This window comes from Molossus molossus, unplaced genomic scaffold (genome assembly GCF_014108415.1).
Source record: "Molossus molossus isolate mMolMol1 unplaced genomic scaffold, mMolMol1.p scaffold_m16_p_3, whole genome shotgun sequence".
NCBI lineage: Eukaryota > Metazoa > Chordata > Mammalia > Chiroptera > Molossidae > Molossus > Molossus molossus.
In genome coordinates, this window is record NW_023425366.1 from 104800394 (window position 1) to 104828255 (window position 27862).

The window sequence follows — 27862 nt, forward strand, 5'->3', positions numbered from 1 at the left end:
TGGCCAGGGCTAGTACTCACTTTTAACTAGAAATACTGTGATCTCCTTTTAAATGTCTAACTGACTTGTTTTACTGGTGCCAATGGATCACCTATTCCATAGCTCTACACAAACACTGTAATTTTATAATTCAGAAAATTCCTTTTTATATTTCTGTTTTTAAAGATTTGTTTCACTGATTTTTAGGAAGAGAGAGATAGAAACATCAATGTGAGAAACATCGATTGGCTGCCTCTTGCACGCCCCTATTGAGGATTGAGCCCACAACACTGACATGTGCCCTGACCGGTAATTTAACCGGGACCTCTCAGTCCATGGGACTATGCTCAATCTACTGAGCCACACTGGCCAGGCCCTTTTTATATTTCTATGCGTAGGCATAGATTCACACTTCATAACAGTGTTTATTTTATAATGTAAAATAACTCCTCTGCCACTCTGTCCTTTTACACTGCTTTAGATTCCTTGTAGGACTTACCACTGTGCTATTTTATAAATTAGTTTACTATCTATTTCCTCCACTAACATGTCAGCTCCATAAGGGCACTGTTCACCACCATATCCTCAGTGCCTGTATCAGAGCCAGGCATAGTGCTAGTGCTCAATATTAACTGAATGAAAGAAGGAATGAATGTGGCCATTTATTATAGTTCTTCCCTTTATAATACTAGAAAGATGACAGATACTTCTATGTAGATCTCATACTGCCACACATCCTGTGAGGAGAGGCACTGACTGCCTTTGCTCTGTACTCTTTTCAAGGATAGCTGTATAGCCAACAGCCTTGAAATACAAGGACAGTGCCTTCCTCAAGTGAAAAACAAAAAAGGGTAAATTGTTTACTGTCCAGTATAATGTTTCCCTCTGGGGCAAATGTCAGGCAAACTCATGCCCATTATAAAAGATCCTTTTCTCTAACATAATTCACTGTATTCACAGGCATTGCCCTGTGGGAACTGATACTCAGGGAATTGGTACAAATGCTGATATAAACTGGCCTTTTCTCCTGACCAAGATACTTGTGTCTTCTGCCAGTATCCATGAAAGTATGGCATGCTAACTTATTAACTTGCAAGTAGAAAAAATCTCAGATCCCTCACAGTTCTTATCAAAGAGCTAAATGATAGCAGATTTGTGTTGGTTAATTCTTTTAGGTTCTACAAAGTTCCAAAAGGGTTTTTTTTCATGGGTTTCCAAGAAAAAACCTAGTCTAACAGTGTAAAGCAACCCTTAGGTATTCTCTAAACATTGCCTGGGATCATCTTTTCTATAAAGTCTGTATAAAGTCACTTTAGTTTTTTTCCTAAAAATAATTTTTCTTTGTAGTTTATAAAGTTTGACAAGTGGCCCTGGCCTGGTGGCTCAGATGGTTAGAGTATCGTCCTGCAAACCAAAAGGCGGCAGGTTTGATTCCTTGTCCTGGCACATATGACCGGTGTAGCTCAGTGGTTGAGCGTCGACCCATGCACCAAGAGGTCGCTGGTTTAATTCCCGGTCAGGGCACATGCCCAGGTTGTGGGCCAAATCCCCAGTGGGGGGCATGCAGGAGGCAGCCAATCGTTGTTCTCTCTCATCAATGTTTCTATCTCTTTCTTCCTCTCCCTTCCTCTCTCTCAAATCAATAAAGAAAAAATTATATCTTTGGGTGAGGATTTTAAGAAAAATTGAAAGAAAGAAGTTTGACAAGTGGATATGTTTTGTTTGACAAGTGGATATATTGAGGCTCTCTGTATACTTTCTTAATTGTCTAGCTGAAGTCTTTTTTTTTTTTATTCACCTCCAGTTTTGAAAATCTTAGACTATTTCTATAATTATGTTTTCTGTGAATTTCATCTGGAACTCCCATCTATAGAAACTGGATCTCTGCCATCATTTTCTGAATTCATTAAGTATCTGTTGCACTACAGTTAACTGTTTTAATAAATTTAGGTTTTGGCTTTGATGTCCTTATTTTCTTTATTGCTGGTTTCCGCTGCCTTCAATAAATGTTTAAGGAAGATAAGCATAATAGGCCCTAGCTGGTTTGCCTTAGCAGTTAGAGTACTGTCCAGTGGACCAAAGAATCGAGGGTTCAATCCCCAGCCCCGGTTGGGGTCGTGTAGGAGGCAACCCATCAATGTGTTTCTCTCACATCAATGTTTCTTTCTCCTTCCCTCCCACTCTATCTAAAAAAAAAAAAAAAAAAAAAAAATCAATGAAAAAATATCCTCAGGTGAAGATTAAAAGAGAAAAGGAAAGGAAAGAAAAACATATTAGGGGTTTAATCCTCTTAAATAAAATTTAAAAATCAAACACAGACATCTAAAGTATATCAAGTATGCAGTCCGCATATATAAAGAGTCTATCTTACCAAGGAATATACCTTGAGGTCATTAGCAGCTAGTTGAATATAGATTTAAACATTTTTCATTTAGATGAGCAAAACAGGGCAAAAGTAACTGATTTTTGTCAAATTCAATTACTGGCAAGATAAGGGTAGTAAGAACTGTTAAGGTACATAAGTTCAATTATTTCTCTAAGGAAAAGCCAGTAGTTGATCATTTTTAGCAGCTGGATAGTTACTAATTACAAATGAATTCACAAAGGTCACTGTAGAACATTTTTAGAAAAAGAATGGTTAAATTCTTGCTTCTCCTTCATTGGATGAAATGTGTTGTGGGCTAAGTAATCCAGTAATTCACAAGCTACAATGAGATGCAGAAGAAACAGTGCAGTCGGGCACAGCCAGGTAGCCAAAAATCAGAGTTCCTGAGGATACTGCATTCATTTAAAATACTCTGTCACTAGAGTTGGAGCAGATACAGTGTTCTTCATAATACTCTAGAGGTTAAGTAGTGTCCCACTGGCCTCTTCGGTAAGGATGTGAAGCTATTAAACATGTAGTCCTAAGAATCAATAAACTGGTTCCCAAATTAGAGTTCACTAATGCAATCGTGCAATTGAGTGTTTAGCCATCAGTTACTTGAGTTTTCCAACAATGTTTGGGAAAAGGTCAAAAGTATTCATAGATGAGGAAAATGAGCCAGAATTTCCAGAGTTATGGCAGCTAGTTAAAAAAAAAACACACAAAAAAAACAAGTCTTCAAGAGGCAGCTAGGTTTGTTTCATCATACTCACCAGGCTGGATCTTAGGGTGTGCCCATGCAGCTTGCACCCCACCTTGTTAACTAGCACCACTGTACCCAGCTTTTTGCTCTCAACCAGCATGTGGAACAAGACCTTATGTATGCGAGGCTCAAACATGACTCAGTCTGAATCATAACTGGTTCAACGTGAGTAAGTCCTGCCTCATGAACACCTTCTGAATGTGGACTTCATTCATCATGAGGCCCTTATGGAGGTATTCAGGTGACTATTGTGTTTAATTTCTTCTTTAGGAATATATTGTGTTGCCTTCTCCAAAATGTCTGCAACCTCTAACAAGTCCTTGCAGAAGCCCTAAATACCATGTAATTTGCCTCCTCCATCATTTTTGGCTTCTCTACAGCAAGATCTCAGTATCTTCCAAAGCTCGCTTACATTCTTCCATAGGCTCTATTAGCGGCTCTTTTAACGTAACATTTTCTCCCACGAGTAACTTCTCTGTAGAGGGAGTATTTCTTTCCTGTTCCATTTTGACACATATACTCTTCAGTATGGCCACTAATCTTTTGTTCTGTAGCTGTGCACGACAGGAGAGGGCCTGAGAAAACGCCACAGCTAGAGGACTGCATCTTGCCAGCCTCACCACCGAGACACCATGGCTGCCCCTCAATAATGTTTTAAGTTTGCTTTCACACATCACTATATTCTTCTATGACATGTTCTTGATTATTTTTATTCATTCATCACTTTCAACACAGTTATCAATTCACTCTTATCTATTTTTGCTTCTTATGATGACTAGATTCCATCAGCTCAGATGTTTTCCCATTGTCTTTTGCTTCACTTCTCATCCTTGCTGCTTCTAATTTTAATTGAGACCTGGGTTACTCTTCCCCTCCCCCAAGTTTCTTACCATAATTAAAGCCTATTTTGTCGATTAAAGTTTCTTTGTTTTGCATACATACTTCTGCTCTCCTAACATCAGTCACATAGCAGGGCAAAATACTCCTTGTATACACATATGGTTTAGAATAGTGAAGTAATTTTAAGGTATAGAAGGATATTATTCTTTCTATTTATTCTGGGGAGACTATAGGCAATTTTTTCTTTTCTTTGTATTAATAATTTGTTACAAATGTTTCTCCTTTATCCCCCCTAGACAACCTCCTCCTGATCTTGACCCCCTCCACAGGATTGTTATCTATGTCCATTGGTTATGCATATATGCATGTAAGTTCTTTGGTTTATCTCACCCCCCACCCTCCTCCTCTGAGGTTTGGCAGTCTGAACCACATTCTTTTCTGGGTCTCTGGGTCTATTTTGTTCAGTATATTCCACAAATAGGTGAGATCATGGGGTATTTGTCTTTCTCTGATTGGCTTATTTCGCTTAGCATAGTACTCTCCAGGTCCCTCCATGTCGTCTCAAAGGATAAGAAATCTTTCTTACAGCTGCATACTATTCCATTGTGTACATGTACCACAGTCTTTTTATCCACTCATTTACTGATGGGCACTTGGGCTGTTTCCGGATCTTAGCAATTGTAAATAGTGCTGCTATGAACATAGGGGTGCATATATTCTTTCTGATTGGTGTTTCAAGTTTCTTAGGATATATTCCTAGAGGTGGGATCACTGGGTCAAATGGAAGTTCAATTTTTAATATTTTGGGGAAATTCCATATTGTTTTCCATAGTGGCTGCACCAGTCTGCATTCCCACCAGTAGTGTAGAATCCCTTTTTCTCCATACCCTCGCCAGCACTTGTTGTTTGATGATTTGTTGATGGCAGCCATTCTGGCAGGTGTGAGGTGATATCTCGCAGTTCTTTTAATTTGCATCTCTCTGATGATTAGTGACGTTGAGCATTTTTTCATGTCTCTTAGCCATCTGTATGTCCTGTTTGGAAAGGTATCTATTTAGGTCCTCTGCCCATTTTTTAATTGGGTTGTCTTCCTTTTGTTCAGTTGTATGAGTACTATATATATTTTGGAAATTAACCCCTTATCTGATGTATCATTGGCAATGATGCTCTCCCATAGAGTGGGTTCCCTTTCCATTCTGATGCTTGTTTCTTTTGCTGTGCAGAGCTTTTTAGTTTGATGTAGTCCCATGTATTAATTTTTTCCTTTGTTTCTCTTGCCTTAGGTGTTGTACCAGTGAAAATTCTGTTGCATGTGATGTCTGAAAGTTTGTTGCCTACATTTTCTTCTAGGATTTTTACGGATCCATGAGTCACATTTAAGTCTTTTATCCATTTTGAATGATATAGCCATATTGTAAACGATATATTTTTTCTCTTCAGACAGGTTTAGAAAAACAGTTTTTCTCAATACCAGGTTTATACAGAATAACCTGGAAAAGAACAATGAAGACAGCACAAAGTCTTATATTGTGTTTGACTGCTTCTTTAGTAAGGAAAAAGAGCATATTTGAATGATTGCTAATAAGGAAAACTTGTTTTAAAAATTACACTGAGAAACTCAGAAAGTTGGTTTATTAAAAGGCTTTAATGCAATATCCAATAAGTTAAAGGGTCAGTATTTTGAGGAGAGAGTTACACTTTTAAAAATAGGGCAGCCTATACTTTCAGAATAGGGGAGAATGTATGAGGGATTTATTAACACTTAGCAAGGGAAGAATTTAAACAGTTGGGCAGCAATAAAGTTTCTCTAGGAGCCTTATTTACTATATATTTAACTACAGTCTGTTTGCTTTAAAAATGTTTTCATGTAAGTAAATTTATGTAATAAAATTCTTTACATAACCAGAAATCTTTTTAGGTTAGAAAATATCATTTTCTAGTTATGATAGAAAAATCAATGCAAAAATATCTTCAGGTTAAAAATTAAAAAAGAAAAGAAAAAGCAAAGGAAAGGAAAAAAAAGAACCTTACTAGGGATTTAATCTATACAATGCTTTAAAATTACCCTGAGCACATAAGTCTTATTCTAAATGACAAAAGAAATATATTGTTTTATTTTGTGTGTGTGTGTTAATCCTCACCTGAGGATATTTTTCCATTGATTTTTTAGATAGAGTGGAAGTGAGGGAGAGAGGGAAAGAGACACATCAATTGGTTACCTCCTGCACAATCCTGACCAGGGCCAGGGATCAAACCTGCAACTGAGGTATATGCCCTTGATCAGGAATCAACCCCACGACTTGTTGGTCCATTGGCCCATGCTCTAACCACTGAGCAAAACTGGCCAGGGCAGAAATATATCTTATTTTAAATAATATGAAAAGGGACTATGAGACATTACATATCTTAATATTAAGCATCTAATAAGATTAAGTAAAAAGAAAAAAAAGGGAAAAATAAACCAGCTTCAGAAGGGCATTAGCAAACAATAGTAACTGTTGAATAGTAAAGCATTAAATTTCAACAATGCAGTGTTGTGTAAATAAAATTTTAGCCAAATTTCCCTTTTGGGTGAGGGGGAAAAAAATTTTAAGTCAAAGTGCTTCCTTATTGATAAAGATAAAATGGCTGAAAAATTTTAAACACAATTCTGAAAATATGTATTTCATTTTCCAGACTTGACCCATATGCAGAAAAGATTGCTCACCACTGGCATACACTAGAATTGGAGAAAACAGGAATGAATTAAAACAGATATGGGCAAGAAACTCACTATTCGGGGCAGAATAATATTGTGGGGAGCAGTAGGAAGAATTATCAGTTAACGGCAATGTCAATGAGGCAGTTTCAAACAGCTAAGAGTGTATTTTCATTGAGTACATCGTAAGAATAAGATACCTAGAAAGTTTAGTTGGTGAGAGTAACATTAATCTCAGACTTTTAAAGCAGTTTTGATAAATTGAGTACAGAGGCCACCTTGCACTGTGACATTTTCATTACCTCATAGGAACTATCCCAAATTGTACTCAACCAAATTCCCTCAAGAAATTTATATAATCAAATGACTTGAAGTTAGTTAGGTAAGGTTGCTTCATTCACGTGTAACAACTATTGTATTTATTTGAAACACCATTAACTTGCAGCTAAAGATAAGAAGGGCTTCCCTAGGGACATTCAGCTTAACAAACACCTGATCACCATCAGGTATGTGACGGGTATCGTGCTAGATGCTAAGCATACATGCACAGGGCTTGTCCACTTAACCACAGAACACATAGTATAGAAATGGAAAATATATTGCACAGTGGTTCTTAAGCAAGGAGGACTCTGAGGCCATTACCAAGTCTCTGATATAATTAGTGAAGCCTTGAAAACAATTAAGCATGGCAGTATACACCTGTTAATCACCTCTTTACTTTAGTATATTGATTCAAAAGTCAATTAAATCTGTAATTACACTTCTGAGCAAAATAAACAAATCTGAGCTGAGCAGTTTTTTAAAATATAGTATCAAACAGTGTCTATGCTATGTGTACTATATAGTATATATGCCAATATAGTATAGATATCCTGTAAACATTTCATATGGGATAAAGAATTTGTAACTAAAAAAATTTTAGTTTTTACTTCGGATAAAAAAAAAAAGAAAGCTATATATCACATAAAATCTAAATTTTTGTCATATTAAAGAAGGCTATCATTGCTTCTAACTCAAAACATCAATGATATCTTGCCTGCTTTATTTAACTCTAACGGTCACTATTTGCTTACAAATACTTTCAGGGGGAAAAAGAGCCTTGCTTATTTATTTTCAGTGTAAATGTACAACAAAAAAAAAAAAACAAGAAAAAAAAAGCTTATTTTGTCCTTTAGTAAATGAATTCAATATTTAAAAAATACTGTGACAGAGCTAATTCTAAGTCGAATGGGTAGGTATGTTACAAATGAATTAATCACTATTTAGAAAATTAATCCCTTTACAGGTAGTCTTATGAATCATTGTAACTGAAATTATCAGTTAGAAATTAAGGTTAAAGACATGTATGTGGAAGACAAGTTCTAGTTCTGACATTGGCAGAATCTAGTTTTGTAACCTTGGACAAGTCACTTATCCTCTCTGTCTCTCAACTTCCTCATCTACAAAATATAAGAACTAAAACCAATCTGCCCGTGTGGATTGAGCATCATCCCACGAACTGAAAGGTCCTGGTTCAATTCCCAGTCAGGGCACATGCCGAGGTTGCCCCAGTAGCGGGTGTGCAGGAGGCAGCTGATTGATGTTTTTTGCTTTTGTTTTTAAATTTTTTTCTTTATTGATTTTAGAGAGAGAGGGAGAGAGAGAGAGGGAGAGAGAGAGAGAACATCGACTGGCAGTTTACTGCATGCCCTCCACTGGGGATTGGGCCCACAACCTGGGCATGTGCCCTGACTGGAACTCGAACCTGCGACCTCTTGGTGCATGGGTCAATGCTCAAACACTGAGCCATACTGGCCGGGCCGATTAATGTTTTTATCTCTCTCTCTTTCTCTAAAAAAAAAATCAATAAAAACATATTTAGCCCTGGCCAGTTTGGCTCAGCGGTTAGAGCGTCGGCCTGCGGTCCAGAGAGACCCGGGTTCGGTTCCCGCTAAGGGCACGTACTTCGGTTGCAGTTTGTCCCCGGCCCTGGTTGGTCGTGTGAGTGGCAGCCACTCGATGTGTCCCTTCACGTCGATGTTTCTCTCTCTCTCTCCCTTCCTCTCTCTCCCTCCCACTCTATCTGTACAAAAAATGGAAAAATATCCTCGGGTGAGGATAAAAAGAAAGGAAAAAAAAAAACATAAAAAAAAAATATATATATATATATATATGAGAAAACTAAAACCAGATCATTGCTAAGGTCCCTTTCAACATTTAAATTCTAGTTCGCCGTTCTCTACCTTAGCAAGGAGGAAAATTTTAAATCAAAATACAAAACAAAACAAAACAAAAATACACTAAAATGATAGCTACCGGTCTAACAATTGTTACTTGAGTTCAAGGTCTACTAACTATGGCAGTTTATATTGTTTACAAGGTACAACTTAGGAAGGCTTAATACTAAAGTATGCCATAGTGGCTTGGATGTCACACTTTCCATGCAAAGATGATCCAAATACCATTGAGTTGCAGTGGAAAAGTACTAGCCTGGGAGTCAGGTTTTAACTTGGTTCAGTGGCATTTCTTAGGTAACTTAACATCTCTGGGTCTTGATTTGTTTTCAGGTGTAAAATGAAAAAGTTGTACTAGATTATTTCTAAGACCCTTCCTAAAACCAAAATTCCGTTTCTAAGTGGTTAGTCTCAACCTACCCTTTTGTAATGCATTGCTTCCAAGAACAGCTTGGTCTGCTTATAGACTTCTTGGCCTGTCTTGTGGAAGGTCTTGAGAAATTCTATGAACTCTTTAGACACTCTATCCGTTTCAATGCTGGTTTGCCGGTTTATGGAAGGACTGGGAGCTTTTGCTTCCTGAATTTCTGCTGGGAAAATTAAAAATAAGTTTCATTACATAGAAGAGCCATGCACAAAATTATTTTAAGTATCTAATTTAAGATTATTTAAATAATGCTTAGTCAAAGTTAAATTTGAATTTAAATTATTTTATGTTTAAATATTTGGACAACTTGCCTTAAAGTAAGCTAAATCTATTTTATAAGTAGAAACACAAATGGAAAAAACTAAATGATCTAAAAGATATCCCTATTCATGCCCTGGCCAGTTTGGCTCAGTGGTTAGAGCGTCAGCCTGTGCACCTAAGGGTCTCGAGTTCAATTCCTAGTCAGGGGTATATGCTTGGGTTGCAGGTTCGATCTTATAGTATGGAAGGCAACCAATTACCAAGTCTCTCTCACATTGATGTCTCTCTCTCCCCCACTCCCATTCCCTCCATTCTACTCTTCTAAAAAAAAAAAAGGAAAAATATCCTCAGGTGAGGATAAACAAACAAAAAAAGACACCACTATTCAAATAAAAGTTGCTCTATTTTAATACTAAAATGGCACCACTACCCTGAGCAACTTTCTCAAAGGTTTGTATGAGTTTATAAAGCTAATAAAGTGAAATAATCAGAAGTATAAAAAAGTTAGATGAGCCCTGGCCGGTTAGCTCAGCGGTTAGAGCATCGGCCTGCGGTCCAGAGAGACCCGGGTTCGGTTCCTCCTAAGGGCACGTCCCTCGGTTGCAGTTTGTCCCCGGCCCTGGCTGGTCGTGCGGGTGGCAGCCACTCGATGTGTCTCTTTCACGTCGATGTTTCTCTCTCTCTCCTCCTCTCTCTCCCTCCCACTCTATCTGAGCAAAAAATGAAAAAGTGTCCTCAGGTGAGGATAAAAAAAAAAAAAGTTAGATGACTTATAAAATGTTAGACGACCTTCCAAAATCCATTTTACTTCCCAAAAGACAAAGGCTAATTTTTTCACGTGGAGATGAACGATTTTTTACCCACCGTTCGGCTTTCAAGCCAGACTACTCAAAGTGAAAGCATACATTCAAAGTAGAATAATGATCATGACAGAGCATACAGCAAAGAGGCAAAAGAAGCAAATAAAATACTGTCTAATCAGTTAGTCACACCACTCTTTCCCCCTTCAATAAATACACTGAAAGGAAAATGGGACCTTCGCAGAACAGAGGTAAGGGGGATGTAAGAGAAGCACTCTCAGAAAGCATGAACTTGGTCTCATCACATTCTAAGCCTCCTACTTTTGAACTGTGCTCTCTAATTCAATACCTGTAAGGAATTAGGTACCTCATACCCCCATGATTCTCTCTGAACACAAAAAGAAAGATAATTAAGAAGAAAAAGTATATTTTGAAGGTATTAAAATCAACTTATTAGCCTTGGCCGGTTTGGCTCAGCGGTTGGAGTGTCGGCCTGCAGTCCAGAGAGACCTGGGTTCAGTTCCCAACAGGGGCATGTACTTCAGTTGCAGTTTGTCCCCGGCCCTGGTTGGGTTGTGTGGGTGGCAGCCACTCAATGTGTCCCTTTCACGTCGATGTTTCTCTTTCTTTCTCTTCCTCTCTCTCCCTCCCACTGTATCTGAACAAAAAATGGAAAAATGTCCTCGGGTGAGGATAAAAAAAAAAAAAAATCAACCTATTACATATTTTCTTAGGATAATTTCCTATCATTTTACTTTTTGAACTTTAGTACCTAATATACATTTTAATGAGAAGTTGAAATAAAGTTTTAATATAACAGAGGTTATTATTCCTATTAGCATGCCTGGTTTATTCAAGTGAGACAAACACACGTAAATTACCTAAAAGAATATATTATTAACTGTAGCGAACTAAAAACTCCACATCTCACTTATTACACAACTGGTTATTAATCTAATGTGTTACTTAATTACTTGACCTATGCTCAAATTAAAGCAAAAACACCCTTGCCTCCCCAAACTGTACTAGTAAGTAGTTAACAGAACAAAATTGTACTTCTTAGTTATCTTTCAAGGATTTGCCTAGTTTTTAAATTATCAGGTGCTAACTATAATTCAAAATGTAAAAGCCTTTAAAGAATCCAATCACATTAGAAGAAAAAAAAAAAAAAGAATAAAAGCACACAAAAAACACTATGTATGGCTAAAACCACATCAGTCAAAGTCAGATAGCAAACTGGAAAAAAACATGTTTGTACATTATATCACAAAGGGCTACTCTCCTAATATAAAAGGTCTCCTATAAATAGAAAAGAAGAAAAAAAAAATCTAACACGAAAATAGGTAAAGAATACTAACAATTCACAGAAAGAAAACATAAATAGCTCTTAAACAGTAAATATGCTCAATCTCACTCCTGTTAACAAATATGCAAATTACTACTACAATGAGATGCCATTTAAAAAAGTAATAGACAAAAATCTGAAGTTTCATGTCGATGGGGATATGGGAGGAAGGCACGCCCCCTATGGAGGTGGGAAGGTAAAATGATGTAACTGCAATGAAGTTCAATTTGGCAATGATCATTAAAATTAAAAATACATTTATCCTATGACCAAACAATTCCATTTCTCAGAAATTTTCTACTGATATACCTGACATGTACAAAATAAACCATGTACAAGGCTACTCATCTTAGTGCAATACCGAAAATGCACAAAATGGTGACTAAAGGACTATGTAAATCATGATTTAATCCACAAAATGGAATACTGTACAATTGTAAAACAAAAAAGTATGCTTTTATGTACTGATAAGAGTTCTTAAATGTGTTGCTAAGTTTAAAAAGCAGAGTGTGTGTAGTGTGCCATCTTTTTTTTTTAATCCTCACCTGAGGACATTTTCTCATTTTTTTGTTCAGATAAAGCAGGAGGGAGAGAGAGAGAGAGAGAAACATCGACGAGAAAGGTACGAGAAAGGTACATATCGAGTGGCTGCCACCCACAAGACCCAACCAGGGCCAGGGACAAACTGCAACCAAAGCACACGCCCTTAGCAGGAACTGAAGCCGGGTCTCTCTGGATCGCAGGCCAGCGCTCTAACTGCTGAGCCAAACTGGCCAGGGCTAGTGTGCTATCTTTTATGTAAAATAGTGGAACTAGGATACGGATATATGTATTTGTAAATAAAAACAAAAGCACAGAAGGACACACAGAAACTAATAATAAGGGTTATCTGAATGCAGTGGTGGTACTTGTGAACTAGATGAGTGAGGAACTATGTATCTCTTCTTTCTGAGCCTTTGGATGTACTGCCTATTTGCCATTGCTGATGCTTTCTTCCGGGCTGTTGGGAAAATTAATTTTTTCCCAGCCATGTGTGCCCTGGGGATTGTTCTGCCTGCTCTTTTACCCAGTCTTCTCACATCCATGTGCAGTACTCAGTCAAAGACTCAAGGGAACCCCTCTGCAACCATCTGGAGTTTTTTCAGGCAGCCCATCCTCTGTATTTTGCCATTCCGATCCCAGTGACTTTGGCCTCACTGTGTTCTAAACTCATTTCTCCAGTTCAGCAAGTCTGAGTTGTGTCACCCTGTGCCCCGGTCTAAAAACTCTCCCTGCAGTGAGCTGGGCATGTGTAGGACTTACCATGCTTGTCCCCTCTCTCAGGGGTTACTATCCCATTTGCCTGTGGTCCACTGTCTGAAAACCATTATTTCATATGTTTGTCTGATTTTCTAGTTGTTAAGGAGTAGGGTAAACCCAGCTCGTGTTATTCCATCATGACTGTGAGTGGAATTATCAGACTGAACGAATGATTAAATTCCACATATTAAAGGACCTTTTGCAGTCACACAAATACATTTTCAGTTTTCCATATTGACAAAAATGTTTCAGAAAAGATATTACCAGTATTTTATTTTTTCAAATCCTCACCAGAGTATATTCTTTCCATTGATTTTTAAAGAGAGTGGAAGGGAGGGGAAAAGGCAGAGGGATAGGGGAGCTCGAGGGGGAGGGGGCCGGGGGGGGGGAGAAAGAGAGAGAGAGAAACATCTATGTGAGAGAGACACATTAATTGGCTGCTTCTTGCATATGCCCTGAGTGGGGCTGGGGATCGAATATGCAACCCATGTACATGCCCTTGACTGGAAATCGAAACCAATACCCTTTGGTATGTGGGCCAACGTTCTAACCACTGAACAACACCAGCCAGGGCACTGCCAATTACTGTTTTGAGTTCAGCTGTACCTGATTTATATACATATTTGTGTGTATTTTTTGAAATTTTTTTTCAGACAAGATTGTATACATCACTCTTTACCCCTTAATATGAGTTATCTCCTAACAAGAATATTCTTTTACATAGCTCCAGTACAGTTATTTTTAAACGCGTATGTGTGTGTTTGTTTTTTCCTTACAACTGAGAGTCACATATTCATTTAGTTGTCATGTATACTCAGTCTCCTTTAATCTAGAAACGCTCCCCAGCCTTCCTTTGTTTTTCAAGAGATTCACAATTTTAAAGAATACAGACCAGTTATTTAGTTATTTTATTGAATGCCCCTAGTTTGTGTTTCTCTGCTGTTTCCTCATGGCTACATTCAGCTTATAAACTTTCAGCTTAAATATTACATACTTCTTGTGGTGCTCTCTTCAAAGTATCCTGTCTGGAGGCACATAATGTCCACTTCCCTCCACAGTTATACAATAACCATTTCTTGATTTGTAATTAATAAATAAATTATGGGAGTTCAGTTGAGATCATGTTCATAACATGTTCCTCAGGACCCCTCACGCCAGGTTTAGCAACCATTGTGAAACCTGCCTGAATGAATCCTTACTAAGATGACTGCTAAATGGTGACTTTTTTTTTTTTTTAAATCTCCATCATCCTTTCTGTATTGATTAGTCAACATTCTTTGGTAAAGAAGGAGCTCTCTCTTCTCCTTTATTTAATTATTTATCTACTTTATTAGTTGGCTGGACTAATGGATTATTATTCTATTCAATCAGTTATACTCCACTTATTGTCCTTGTATATTTTGATACTCCAATTTGGCCAGTGGGAACCCATTCAAGCTGACTGGTCCCCAACACTTTCGGAGGCACTCTTTCCCAGCCCCGGGCTCAATCATTTCTCCAAGGAACCTTAGTTCACTTTAGTGAAGAACAGTATCAGAATCTAACAACTGGATGAAAGACTAGTAGGAGCATAGCCTTTAGATTAATTTGTAAAAGATGTACACAAGTTTCTACTCAGGGTAACAACATTTATTTGAGCTCTTAAAAGGGAGGCATTTTTAAATGTATGAGCAAGTATTTCCACTTGACCAATCCACTATAATCTACTCTGTAAGCTATAGCTCACTGAACCTTACTTTGGAGATTAGAAAACTGTAAGTAAACTCTGAGTTTTTACAATCAATCTGCTCCATTTACCTTCTTTGAAGGGGCATCCCATTCTTGTTAAAACAGTCTTCAAAAAGGTTATTTGTGTTCTGTTTATTACCAAGCTGCCCTGGCTTAAGAGCTTTGTTTTGTGCTACCAAAGAAGCAAAACATCAAGTGCAAAGGCATCTTGTGTTAATGAAGTGAAAAAGAACACAGGACACAAAAGGTCTGTTTTAGTCTAGACCCAATAAATTAAAAGTAAGTTTAGAATAGGCTAACCTTATCCACATGCTTCTTTCACAAGCTTATGTAACTTTGCATTTTAGACTTATTGGCCTTTGCATGTGGATAAGTCTAAAATGCAAAGTTATATAAGCTTGTGAAAGAAAGAACCAACAGCATCCTCTTTACTAATACACACACATTAATTTTTTCAATACTCTGAGGTCTTTGTCCCCATATGCTTTCTATAAACAAACAAACAAAAAGACAACTAAAAATAAAAAAATCAAGGTAAAAACCTATCATTCTAAAAGAAAAGAAAAAATGGTAAGAAATATTCTGTATTGCCCTGGCCAGTTTGGCTCAGTGGTTAGTTAGAGCATCGGCCCGCGGACCAGAGAGTCCCGGGTTCGGTTCCCACTAAGGGCACGTACCTCAGTTGCAGTTTGTCCCTGGCCCCAGTTGGGGTCGTGTGAGTGGCAACCAGTCGATGTGTCTCTCTCACATCAATGTTTCTCTCTCTCTCTCTCTTCCTCCTTCTCTCCCCCTCACTCTAAAGATGAATGCAAAAATGTCTTCAGGTGAGGATAAAAAAAAAGATATATTCTTTATAAAGATTTTTTAAAAAATAGCTCAGAGTTGTTTCTATTAAAGTACAAATCTTTCTATAATGTGATGCACCTTGTCAGAAGCTCTTAGGACATTTTTCTGAAACTGTCAAGGATGGGCAGTGAATGCACATGACTTTAATGCTCTTCAGTAACAGAGACCTCATTATGTTATCAATATAGATACAGATATAGACACACACACACACACACACACACACACACACACACACACGAGTTCAAGGAAAAACACTAAACCAGGAGTTAGGGACCTGAGTTCTAATACATCAACTCATATAACCTTAGGTAAATTAGTTAACCCAAATGGCTTTCATGTCATTTGTAAAAAGAGGCAGTTAGAGCTGATGGTTTTATAATTTCTTTACTACAGTGATACCTCGGTTCTCGAACGCCTCGGTTTTCGACCAAATCAGGATTCGAGAAACTTTTGTCTCGGAATCCGAACAAATATTTGGAACTCGAACTTCCGAGTTGAGCCGAATGGCGTTCATTCGGCCCAGCGCGCCTTGCTTGCGTCATCAGTGTGAGTGCAGAGAGAGTCACGCTTTGTGGAGTCCGCTTTCCTATTGGGTTTCATTGCTTCGGTTCTCGAACAATTCGGTTCTCGACCGTCCTCCTGGAATGAATTATGTTCGAGAACCGAGGTATCACTGTATTTCATCTCTTGTCATATACCATTTTATCATCTATTATAAACTCATAAGATTAGTGAGACTTTCCCAAGCAGAATTTAAGCTAAATAAGAGTGAATGACTTTGATCAATACCCTTGAGCTCCTTACTGGTAGAGACTATTCTGTCAGAAAAACAACATATTTTTACATAATTAACACTTACTGGAGCCTTACAATATGTGTCAGGTTCTGTGCTCAACTCTTTACACACATCAACTCTTTAATCTTCAAGACATGCCTATGGTAAGTATTACTGTTCCTCAGAACAGACAAGGGTTAAAGAGATTAGCTTGCTCTGAGTCACACAGCCAGTAAACCACAAAGCGGAGACTCAGACCAGGGTGACTGCAAAGCTTCTGTTCTTAACCACCCTACTACACTACCTCCTAGTAAATAAATCATGAGGCAAATACATTCTTAATTTAATCTCTACTGGATACTGATTATTCTCCAAATTAATCATGTAAACTAAAATTAAAGGTTTGCATTTACAAGATAAATGCTGTGTTTTTTAATTATAAGCAACCTTTCCCTTTAATAAAACAAAACAATAGTCATCAAATCCAAAAGACCTTAAAGGGTGATGTTATTCATTCCCCTGACTTTGGCAGGCCAAGAAAGCCTCATCACAACTACCCCAGGTTAAGGGGTTGGGAGTGAGACAGGGGTTCTAAGAAAAGAATTCTTCTGATAGCATCTGTGTTGGTTCCCAGTCTCCCTCACCATCCCAAACTTACTGCACCACAGATTACCAACATAAAGATTTAGAGACTAAGTTCTAACAACAGAAATTCTTTCCTGCTACCTGCTAGGGCCATCTGAACTGGCTTGACTACTCAGCGGTAGGACAAGTGTGACTTTAGTGATAATCCTTTTGCTGGTTATATGGCATTTTAAGAAGTAGGGTGAATAGGTCAAGTACATATAAATCCATGTACTAGAAAATGCATACTATTTGTGATGTTCACCACTCTAAAAGCCCAAAGTGAGCCTTTTTGTATATGTTCTCTATACATTTCCTCAAATACTGTCTCTCAGATAAGCTCTCAGAAAACTTCCTTTTTAGATGACTTCAAGCCTGGAAACAGCCATTTCTGATAAGGCATGGATGGTGAGGACAATATGCAAAGGAGAATAAACCAGGATCCAAAAATTAAAGGCACAAAAAATAAAACCTCCAAATAGCCATTTTAGATGTGAATGAATTTTATAAAGAAAACTATATATTTCAATTCTCTCCTAAACAAGCTTCTTTAAAAAACAATGTCCTCTGACCAGAGATGTTTGATTTCATATATCGCCTGACCCTCAAACCCAATTTCAGTCTCAAATCTGAGTTCATAATCTCTAAAAGCTTCTACAGAAATTAAAAGGCTGAGCCCACATGCACTGTGTATCTACTCTGTAATTCATTTGAGCACAGAAGAAAAAAGAAAACCAGAAAATTACCCTTCTTTGATCCAACTCTGGATGAAGCACTGAAGAACTTCTTCACTGTGGTAACCTTGCGAGTCTTCTCATTGGTTTTCTTTTCTTCAAACTTGGAAAATGTGAGGGACTGAGCCCCTTGGGTATTCTGACTGCTGGCAAAGGCCTCTTCCTCCTCCCGCTGTAGTCTGTAATTCAAGAGAGGATTAATGACCCAGATATTCTCCAAGTTTTTCTTGTATCTAAGTTATTATTCAACGAATTGAGGAGGATCTAAAATTTTTAGAACTAGAAGCTAAGTACACCAAATAGGTCTGAGGTCTCTCATATGTACCTATCCTACATGCTACTACAGACTTTACAGAGGACTTCCTCTATGGATCATGGTCATTCAACAATTATACTAGGGTTACATAAAAGAAATAAAGTCTAGTCCTTTTCCCTAATAAGCTCAAGGTCAGAGGGAGAAAAAGATAAATAAATAATTACAATATAATGTGATAGTTCTTAGAGTAGAGAGTAAAACACAGGCTATGAGAACACAGGAAAGAACAACTAAATCTGCTGGAGGAGTCCAAGAAGGTTTCACTATGTGACATTTAGGTCTGTCTTAAAGGATGAATAAGATTCTGCCAAGTCAAAGGGCGTTCCAGGCAGAAAGAACTACAAATGTGAAGGCATGTGGTTCTTATTATGAACCAAGTTCAATGTAGTCAGAGCACTGATGGTGTGATGGACTATGATGCTAGACTATGATGCTATGATACAGGTAGGCACCAGGTGGTTAAGAAACCTTGGCTGCCAACCGACAATCATTCTAGATTTCATCATGTAGTGGGAAACCAAAGAAGACTGTAAATCCAGTAAGTTATTATTATCAGATCTATAGTTTAGAAAGATAGTACAGGTAGGTGTGTGACAACTTGACAGACAGATAAGACTAAAGATAGGGACAATAATTAAGACTGCATTATAGCCCTGGCCAGTTTGGCTCAGCAGTTAGAGTGAAGGCCTGTAGACCAAAGAGTCGAGGGTTTGATTCCAGTAAAGGGCACGTACCTCGGTTGTGGTTTAATCCCCGGCCCTGGTTGGGGTCGTGTGGGAGGCAACTAATCAGTGTGTCTCTCTCACATTGATGTTTCTCTCTCTCTTCTGCTCTCCTTCCTCCCACTCTATCTGAAAATCAGTGGAAAAATATCCTTGGGTAAGTATTTTTTATAAAATAATTTAAAAGCTGGGCCAGTATGGCTTAGTGGACTGAACACCAACCCATGGACTGAGAGGTCCCAGTTTGATTCCTGGTCATGGCACATACCCCGGTTGCGGGCTCAATCCCCAGTGGGGGACATGCAGGAGGCAGCCTATTGATGTTTCTATCTCTCTCTCTCTAACAAATCAATAAAAACATATATATATATATATATATATATATATATATTTTTTTTTTTTTTAAAGACTACATTACAAATATTTAAGTGAGAGAAAACAAGGACCTAGAAAACAGGAGAGGGTGAAATTCAAAAGGCTTCTAGACTTCTCTAAGCTCAAAAAAGTAGAACTTGCACAGTTAGCTGTAGACAGTGTGAGAGGTGAAGGAGAAATTAATGACTCTAGAGGTTTTTAGCCAACTGAATAAACAGTGGTATACTTAACTGATACAGAAAGAGGGTTAGGAGAAAATGGTGAAAGTGGGGATTAAATAAAAGCAAAAACTTTGGCCTTGGTTAGACCTGCTGAAGTTGAGGTATTTATAATAAATCTCAAAGGCTTTCTATAGAACAATGGTTCTCAAAGTGTGATTCCCCAGACAGTAGCATCAACATCATCTAGGAACTTGTTAGAAATGCACATTTTCAGGCCTCGCTCCCAACCTAATAAAATCAATAACTCTGGACTCTGGGAGTGAGGTCCAGCAATCATGGTTTTTACAAGATTTCCAGTTGATTCCCTTGCCTGTTCAAATCTGAGAAATTGTGCTGTAGGAAACCTCAAGCGAGATTACAATGGGGAGGAGTAAGAAACTGCAATGGTCACAGGGACAGGGGTGAGGCTGAGAATGGAAGAGGGACACATCTTTCTCTGAGAGAAAACAGAAGGTAATACAGGTATTAGTACATTTTGATGTGAAGAGGAGAGAAAGCTAAGAGAATTCATGCTTAGTAGCCTCTACTTTCGTCATGAAACAGGACCAGCGACTGAGAACATCAGGAGTGCAGTGAGAAACCTGAGGAAATAGATAATGTTCTATGTACGTGTTATCTCTCTTTGACTGACCAGGAGTCACTGGAAGCAGTGAATGTACTTTGTAATTCTGTAAGTTCACCACAGATGCTAAAAAATAGTTGCTCAACAAATATGGCTGATTAGATATAAAACTAGGAAAAGCTGTCAGAGTTCAGTTTGACTTTTTTATGTTGTTGTTAATCCTCATTTGAGGATATTTTTCCATTGGTGTTTAGATACAGTGAAAGGGAGGGAGGGAGGGAGAGAGAGAGAGAGAAACATTGATGTGAAAGAGAGACAGTGATTGACTGCCTCCTGCATGATCCTGACCAGGCTGGGGATCAAACCCAAGACCATTTGGTCCGAGGGCTGATGCTCTAACCACTGAGCCAAACCAGCCAGGGCCAGTTTGACTTTCTTTTATTGAGAAGTTTTAGATTCTAGGAATCTCTGGCAAAGGATTAACATTATTTGTGGCATTTTATTAGTTCCTATGCTCACCAGCTATGCCATCTTTTAATTTTTATCATAATCATATTTCTGTACAATATAAATTTCTCAAATAATACTTCTGACCTACAAACCCCATTATGGAAAAGGTAAATTTTCATAATTCAAGAACTATATATACAAATCAACAGATTACTACTATTATGTGTTTATGACTGTGCCAGATGCCATGCTGGATATATCAAAACATGGGGAAAAACAATGCCTGACGAGAGCCTTGAGCCGCGCCCAGTGCTAGGTAACATCATATATATTACCTCATTTAACCTCCACCACGAAGTATGTTAATCTCCATTCTTCTACGCCAAAAAGCTTATTGTCTGTTTTAGAAAACTAACACATGCCCTGGCCAGCTTGGCTCAGCAGTTAGAGCATCGGCCTGCGGTCCTGAGAAACCTGGGTTCGGTTCCCGCTAAGGGAGCATACCTCGGTTGCAGTTTGTCCCCGGCCCTGGTTGGGTCATGTGGGTGGCGACCACTCGATGTGTCCCTTTCACATCGATGTTTCTCTCTCTCTCTTCCTCTCTCTCCCTCCCACTCTATCTGAACAAAAAATGAAAAATTTGTCCTCGGGTGAGGATAAATAAATAAATAAATAAATAGAAAACTAACACACACCTCAAACACAAAATACTTAAATGATAAGACAAAAGAGAAAATGAAGTCACTGAAATCTATTTATTAAATGTTGACTGAGAAGAAAAGGGGAAAAACCTATTTCTCTTCATATTAGGCTGACTTGCTGATAAAACAGAAGAGAAAAAATGTGACAATGACAATATTATGTGTCCAGTTGTATCACTGTAAAACCACCCTTAGTTAAGTCCTTTTACCGCTCAGCCAGTTCCCAATCCTCCTGAATCTGCTTCTGCCTGGCTTTGTGGTACTCCTCCCTCCAGCACTTGGAACAGAAACCATGCCAAGCAGGGTTGCCATAGTAACCACATCCTTTCTTGCACAGGAGCTCTGACTGATCCACATGAATTCCTCGGCGTTCAGACTTAAGGCTCATCTTCTTCCTGTTAATCAACCAACAAACAAGAAAAGTGTTGTTGAAAATGAATTATTCTATCAGCACAACAATAAGATCCACAAAATGAGTCCATATCTTCAAGCTGTAGGGGAGGGAAGGAAAAAAGGAAGAAAGGGGAGAAGAGGAGGTCAGGAAGAAAAGAGGAAAGAGAAAAAGAGGAGTTTAAATACAACAAGTTCCTGACACACTCATATTAAAGAAAAGACTTCTTATTCCCTGCCCAATAATATAATGAACACTTTAAGGATTAACATGTATTAAAGGCCTAACCGTAAATCTATAAAACTCCTAGTAGATAACATAAGGAGAAAACTTTAAAAGGACATTGGACTTGGCAATGATTTCCTGGATACTACACCAAAAGGACAAGTAACAAAAGCAAAAATAGACAACTGGGACTACAGCAAACTTAAAAACTTCTGCAGAGAAAACAATCAATAAAGTGATATAAAAGTGAACATTTTTTCTCATGAAATAATTCAAATTTACCAAGAAAACAATTAAAACATCAGAACAAGAGACTTCCGGTCAAGATGGCGGGTAGGTAAACACGGTATCACGTCCTCCCACAACCACATCAAAGTTACAACTAAACTACAGAACAACCATCATTCAAAACTGCCTGAAATCAAGCTGAATGGAAGTCCTACAACTACGGAATTAAAGCAGCAGCCACATCCAGACTGGTAGGAGGGGCGGAGGGGCGGAGGGGCGGAGGGGTGGAGGGGCGGAGGGGCGAAGGCGCGAAGGCGCGAGGGCCAGTGGCGAGATGGGCTGGTCCCACACCCACGTGTGGCGGATACAAATCAGGAGGACACCTCGGCTGGGAAGGTCCTTCCTGAGGACTGAGGGGTCCCTGTCCCACACCAGGTGCCCCACTCAGGGTTCCAGTGCCAGGAAGAAAAGTCCCTATAACTTCTGGCTGGAAAAACCAGCAGGAACTGAGGCTCAGGGAAGCTGAAGGGGCTGGAGCCCCAGGCAGCTCCTTAAAGGGCCCACGCACGGACTCATCGGACTCTCTCCCTCTAAGCTTGAGGGACACCAGAGACATACAAGGAAGAACTGAGCTGTTTGGCACTGGAGCGAGGGCTGGAGAGGGGGCTTTCTCCAGGACAAACGTGCTGTCAGAGGTCTTTGTTCCTTTGGTGTGCCCTTCCCTGGGGTGGCACACAGCCGCCATATCTGGGACTCCAGCAACCTGGCTCACACTGGTAGCCCCGCCCTGCTGACTCCCTGAGGCCCCGCCCCGCCCCAACCAACTTTCAGGCCCACCCTGTGGGAGGCTTTTTGCATGGCATCAATTTTGTTATAATCTGCTCTGCCATCGCCTGCCCCAAGGCAGGATATCTCTGCATTTTGCATTTCTTTAGGTAACCATTTACTCATCAAGCCAGTCTTTACTGACCTTTTGTTCCTTTTGTAGTATTTTCTGGAATTGCTTCGGGCAAGCTTGGTGCTTGGCAAAAGGTGCTTCTTGCCCTATATATTGTGTGAATTACCCCTGAATCAAGGAGACTTGATCAGAACCCTGTCTTGTTTCCATTTCTCGTGTCTCTTGTCCCTTCTCATCCTCACTCCCCCTCTAGAGTCCTCGTTGCTCGACCTGCAGGACGGGTCAAGTGGCGCCCAACGTGGGGCTCCAGCACAGGGGATCCAGTGAAGGACGCTGTTCGAGTGGCCGGCAGAAAGAAAAGCAAAGGAAAAGAAAGTAAAAGAAAAGAGGGAACGACGTGGGAACCTGCTACGTCTGCACCCCTCGGGTAAGTGAACGGCAATTATAGGTCAAGCATTGAGCCAAGATAAGATGTTCGTTGAAGGACTAAAAAAGGCTATCAAGGCACGAGGAGTAAAGGTGAAAATTAAGCATTTGTGTCAGTATTTTGATTATATTAAAGAAGTTTGTCCTTGGTTTCCTACAGAGGGAACTATAGATCAAAAACGATGAAAAATAGTTGGTGATGCTCTTAGAGATTACTATAAGACTTATGGACCCGAGAAGGTCCCGGTAACTGCTTTTTCTTATTGGAATTTCCAATGTAGTAGAAAATGGCGAGGGTATATTACAGAAAGAAAAAAAAAGGGGAATGAAAATGAAAGTAAAGAATGTGAGGACCTCATGTATAATGAGAAAGAAAAAACTGAGCCCACTCGGAATAAAATTATGCCTAAAAACCACCCATGAGCCCTGGCCAGTTTGGCTCAGCGGTTAGAGCGTCGGCCTGCGGTCCGGAGAGACCCAGGTTCAGTTCCCGCTAAGGGCACGTACTTCGGTTGCAGTTTGTCCCCGGCCCTGGTTGGTTGTGCGGGTGGCAGCCACTCGATGTGTCCTTCACGTCGATGTTTCTCTCTCTCTCTCTTCCTCTCTCTCCCTCCCACTCTATCTGTACAAAAGATGGAAAAATGTCCTCGGGTGAGGATTAGAAAAAAAAAAAAACCACCCATGAGGGGAGCTGCCCCAAAAATCCCTCCCCGCACGCAACTTGCACCAGAGCTAGATGATATAGAGGCTTTTCCAGTAACAGAAACAGTGGACGTGCAAGGACAGGCTTGGCGCCACCATAGTGGGTTTGATTTTAAATTAATAAAGGAGTTAAAGACCGCTGTAGCACAATACGGAGCCACAGCCCAATATACTATGGCAGTTTTAGAATCAGTAGCCGAGAATTGGCTTACGCCTGGGGATTGGCAAACATTAACCCGAGCGACACTTGCTGGAGGAGACTATCTCCTATGGAAATCAGAATATGTAGAGAACTGCAGGGACATTGCTAAATGCAAGGCGCAGGCTGATCTACCAGGCCAAGGGCTGGGAAAAAATAATATGGGTACAGCACAACCCATATAGCCCTCCCCAAAGACTGATAGGGCAGGATTAGGCCATTTTCCATAGGGGCCATTGACACTCCTGTGACCCATGCAGAAAAGATCACATGGCTGTGTGAGGAGCCAATGTGGGTTGATCAATGGCCTCTAACAGCAGAAAAACTGATGGCTGCACAACAGCTGGTACAGGAACAGCTTGATGCTGACCACATTGTCCCTAGTAACTCCCCTTGGAATACTCCTATTTTTGTCCTTAGAAAGAAATCTGGCAAATGACGGCTATTGCAAGACTTAAGAGCTGTAAATAAGGCTATGGTACTAATGGGAGCCTTACAACCAGGACTTCCCTCACCTGTTGCCATACCTTTGGGTTATTTCAAAGTCATTGTTGATCTAAAGGATTGTTTTTTCACGATTCCTCTGCATCCAGATGATCAGAGGTGATTTGCATTCAGCTTACCAGCTATAAATTTCAAAGCGCCTATGAAAAGATTCCAATGGCGTGTTCTGCCTCAGGGAATGGCTAATAGCCCTACCCTATGCCAATCCTTTGTAGCCTCAGCCTTACAATCAGTTAGAGACAACTGGCCAAATATGTACATTATACATTACATGGATGATATCCTTATAGCCGGAAAAGAGGGGAGCGAGGTTTTGAAATGCTATGAGATGATGCACATTGCCTTATGAGACAAAGGCCTGGAAATAGCCCCTGACAAGGTCCAACTCGCAGACCCTTATACATACCTCGGTTTTCAAATGCGAGGGTCCCTAATTTCCTCTCAAAAATTAGAGCTAAAATTAGACAAGCTTAAAACCCTAAATGATTTCCAAAAATTGCTAGGGGACATTAATTGGCTTATGCCCTATTTAAAAATCAGTAAAGGAGAACTTAAACCCCTGTATGAAATATTGCAGGGAGATGCCAACCCTACTTCTCCCCGTGAACTTACCTTGGAAGGAAAACAGGCTATACGCAAAGTTGAACAGGCTATCCATGCTCAAGCAACCACCTTTATGGATTAAATCTTAAATATGTACATGTTATCAGAGATACCTTTAGTGGATTCATTTATGCTTCCCTCCAAACTGGTGAAGCCACAAAACATGTGATCAGTCACATGCTAACCACATTTACAGTCCTGGGATGCCCACAGCAGTTGAAAACCGATAACGGCCCAGGCTATACAAGTTCAGCCTTCTCCCAATTTTGCAAACACCTCAATATTCTACACATAACAGGTATACCTTACAACCCTTAGGGCCAAGGGATTGTAGAGAGAGCACATTTGTCTTTAAAGATCACCATTAATAAAATAAAAAAGGGGGAATGGTACCCCACGAGGGGGTCACCCAGAAATATTCTCTCTCATGCCTTATTTATCCTCAATTTTTTAAAATTTGGACACTGATGGGCAATCTGCTGCTAATCGCTTTTGGCATACAGAAACTCAAAAACAATTTGCCTTAGTATTGTGGAAAGATCCCTTAACCAACTCTTGGCATGGCCCAGACCCAGTCCTCATCTGGGGCCGAGGTTCTGTATGCATTTACTCTGAGAAAATGAAATCTGCCAGATGGCTACCAGAGCGTTTGATTAAACAGATTGATCAAGTTAAAGGAATAACAGATAACCATATAGATAACTCCAGGGACGAAAATTCGCCCTGAGAGGCTTTTCCTGTTTTTTCTTTATTTCAGGAATGGACCGGAAGGCTGAAATCTTACTGCTAGGGACACTACTGCATCTTTGCCTGCTTGTGGAAGGAGGTTTGGGGCCTCCTCCACACCCTGAGGAGCTCCTGAGGGCCTTGTTTGGCCCCCCATGCGACTGCCTTGCAGGAACGCTGCTGCTTAAAAGAGCTTTTCTTCAATAACCCCCTTTGGAGCGGGCTAAATGGGGTGCTGCCTTATCTTCTCCCTCTGTTGGGCCCCTTACTTGGCCTTTTACTGATTGTGTCACTAAGACCTTTCCTCTTCAATGAGGTGATGGCTTTTACCAAGCAGCAGATAGAAGCCATTGAGATGCAATCTATACAGGTCCACTATCATAGACTTGAAATGGCCGACAGAGAAGCTCACTCTAGCTGTGAGTCAGTAAGCTATGATTCGGACAGGTTGGCACCATGTGCAAGTTTCCTGACCTAAGACAGGCACAGTCCCCTCAAGGTATTATTTTGGCCTTAAAAAAAATTAAAGAAAAGGGGGACCTGTGGGAGACTTTTTGCATGGCATCAATTTTGTTATAATCTGCTCTGCCATCGCCTGCCCCAAGGCAGGATATCTCTGCATTCTGCATTTCTTTATCTCTGCATTTTGCATTTCTTTAAGTAACCATTTACTCATCAAGCCAGTCTTTACTAACCTTTTGTTCCTTTTGTAGTATTTCCTGGAATTGCTTCCGGCAAGCTTGGTGCTTGGCAAAAGGTGCTTCTTGCCCTATATATTGTGTGAATTACCCCTGAATAAAGGAGACTTGATCAGAACCCTGTCTTGTCTCCATTTCTCGTGTCTCTTGTCCCTTCTCATCCTCACTCCCCCTCTAGAGTCCTCCTTGCTCGACCTGCGGGACAGGTCACACCCAAGCTGTTGCCACTTGCTTAACCATAGGATTGGCCCGTCTTGGATCTGATTCAGGTTTTTCCTAAATTCTTTCAAACAAGCAGCATCTGGTCTCAGATAGCCCCATATCGCTCATTAAATAATACACAGAAACAAACACAGGGAGGCAGCCAAAATGAGGAGACAAAGAGACAGGTCCCAAATGAAATAACAGAACAAAACGCCAAGAAAAGAACTAAGCGAAATGGAGATAAGCAACCTAACAGATGCTGAGTTCAAAATACTGCTTATAAGGATGCTCAATGAACTTAAGTTAGGGCCTCAAGAGCATAAAAAAGGTCCAGTCAGAAATTATGGATGCACCGTCAGAATTAAAGGAGGCATTAATTGAATAAAGAATAATTTACACAGCTTCAATAGTAGAGTACGTAAATCCAAGAAGCAAACCATCGATTTGGAATATAAGAAAGCAAAAAACGCCCAATCAGAACAGCAAAAAGAAAAAAGAATCCAAAAAAGTAAGGATAGTGTAAGGAGCCTCTGGGACAACTTCAAGCGGGCCAACATTCGCATCTTGGGGGTGCCAGAAGGAGAAGAGAGAGAACAAGAAATCGAAAACCTGTTTGAAACAATAATGGCAGAAAACTTTCCTAACTTGGTGAAGGAAACAGACATACAAGTCCAGGAAGCACAGAGAGTCCCAAACAAGGTGAACCCCAAGAGGCCCACACCAAGACACATCATCAAAATGCAAAAGGTTCAAGACAAAGAGAGAATCTTAAAAGCAGCAAGAGAAAGGCAGCTAATTACCTACAAGGGAGTTCCCATAAGACTGTCAGTTGATTTCTCAAAAGAAACTTTGCAGGCCAGAAGGGAGTGGCAAGAAATATTCAGAGTGATGAAACGCAAGAACCTACAACCAAGATTACTCTATCCTGCAAAGCTGTCATTTAGAATCAATGGCCATATAAAGAGTTTCCCAGACAAGAAAAAGTTACAGGAGTTCATCACCACCAAACAG

At 39.7% G+C, this 27862-nt stretch overlaps 1 protein-coding gene across 4 annotated transcripts in view; it reads right to left on the minus strand.

Moving 5' to 3' along the window:
• The window catches only part of RABGEF1 (RAB guanine nucleotide exchange factor 1), a 67351-nt gene that overhangs the window by 17547 nt on the left and 21942 nt on the right, over positions 1-27862 (minus strand). Inside the window, exons 1-4 of one of the 4 annotated variants that reach the window (XM_036278863.1) lie at positions 26645-26690; positions 21257-21442; positions 17713-17879; positions 9279-9448 (exon numbers count right to left, since the gene is read on the minus strand). In XM_036278863.1, the coding sequence (XP_036134756.1) occupies positions 9279-9448; positions 17713-17879; positions 21257-21435 (516 nt within the window). In that variant the 5' untranslated portion in view covers positions 21436-21442; positions 26645-26690. Of the gene's footprint in view, positions 1-9278; positions 9449-17712; positions 17880-21256; positions 21443-26644; positions 26691-27862 lie in introns of those variants that run through there. The other 3 variants (XM_036278865.1, XM_036278866.1, XM_036278864.1) reach the window with 3 other exon arrangements.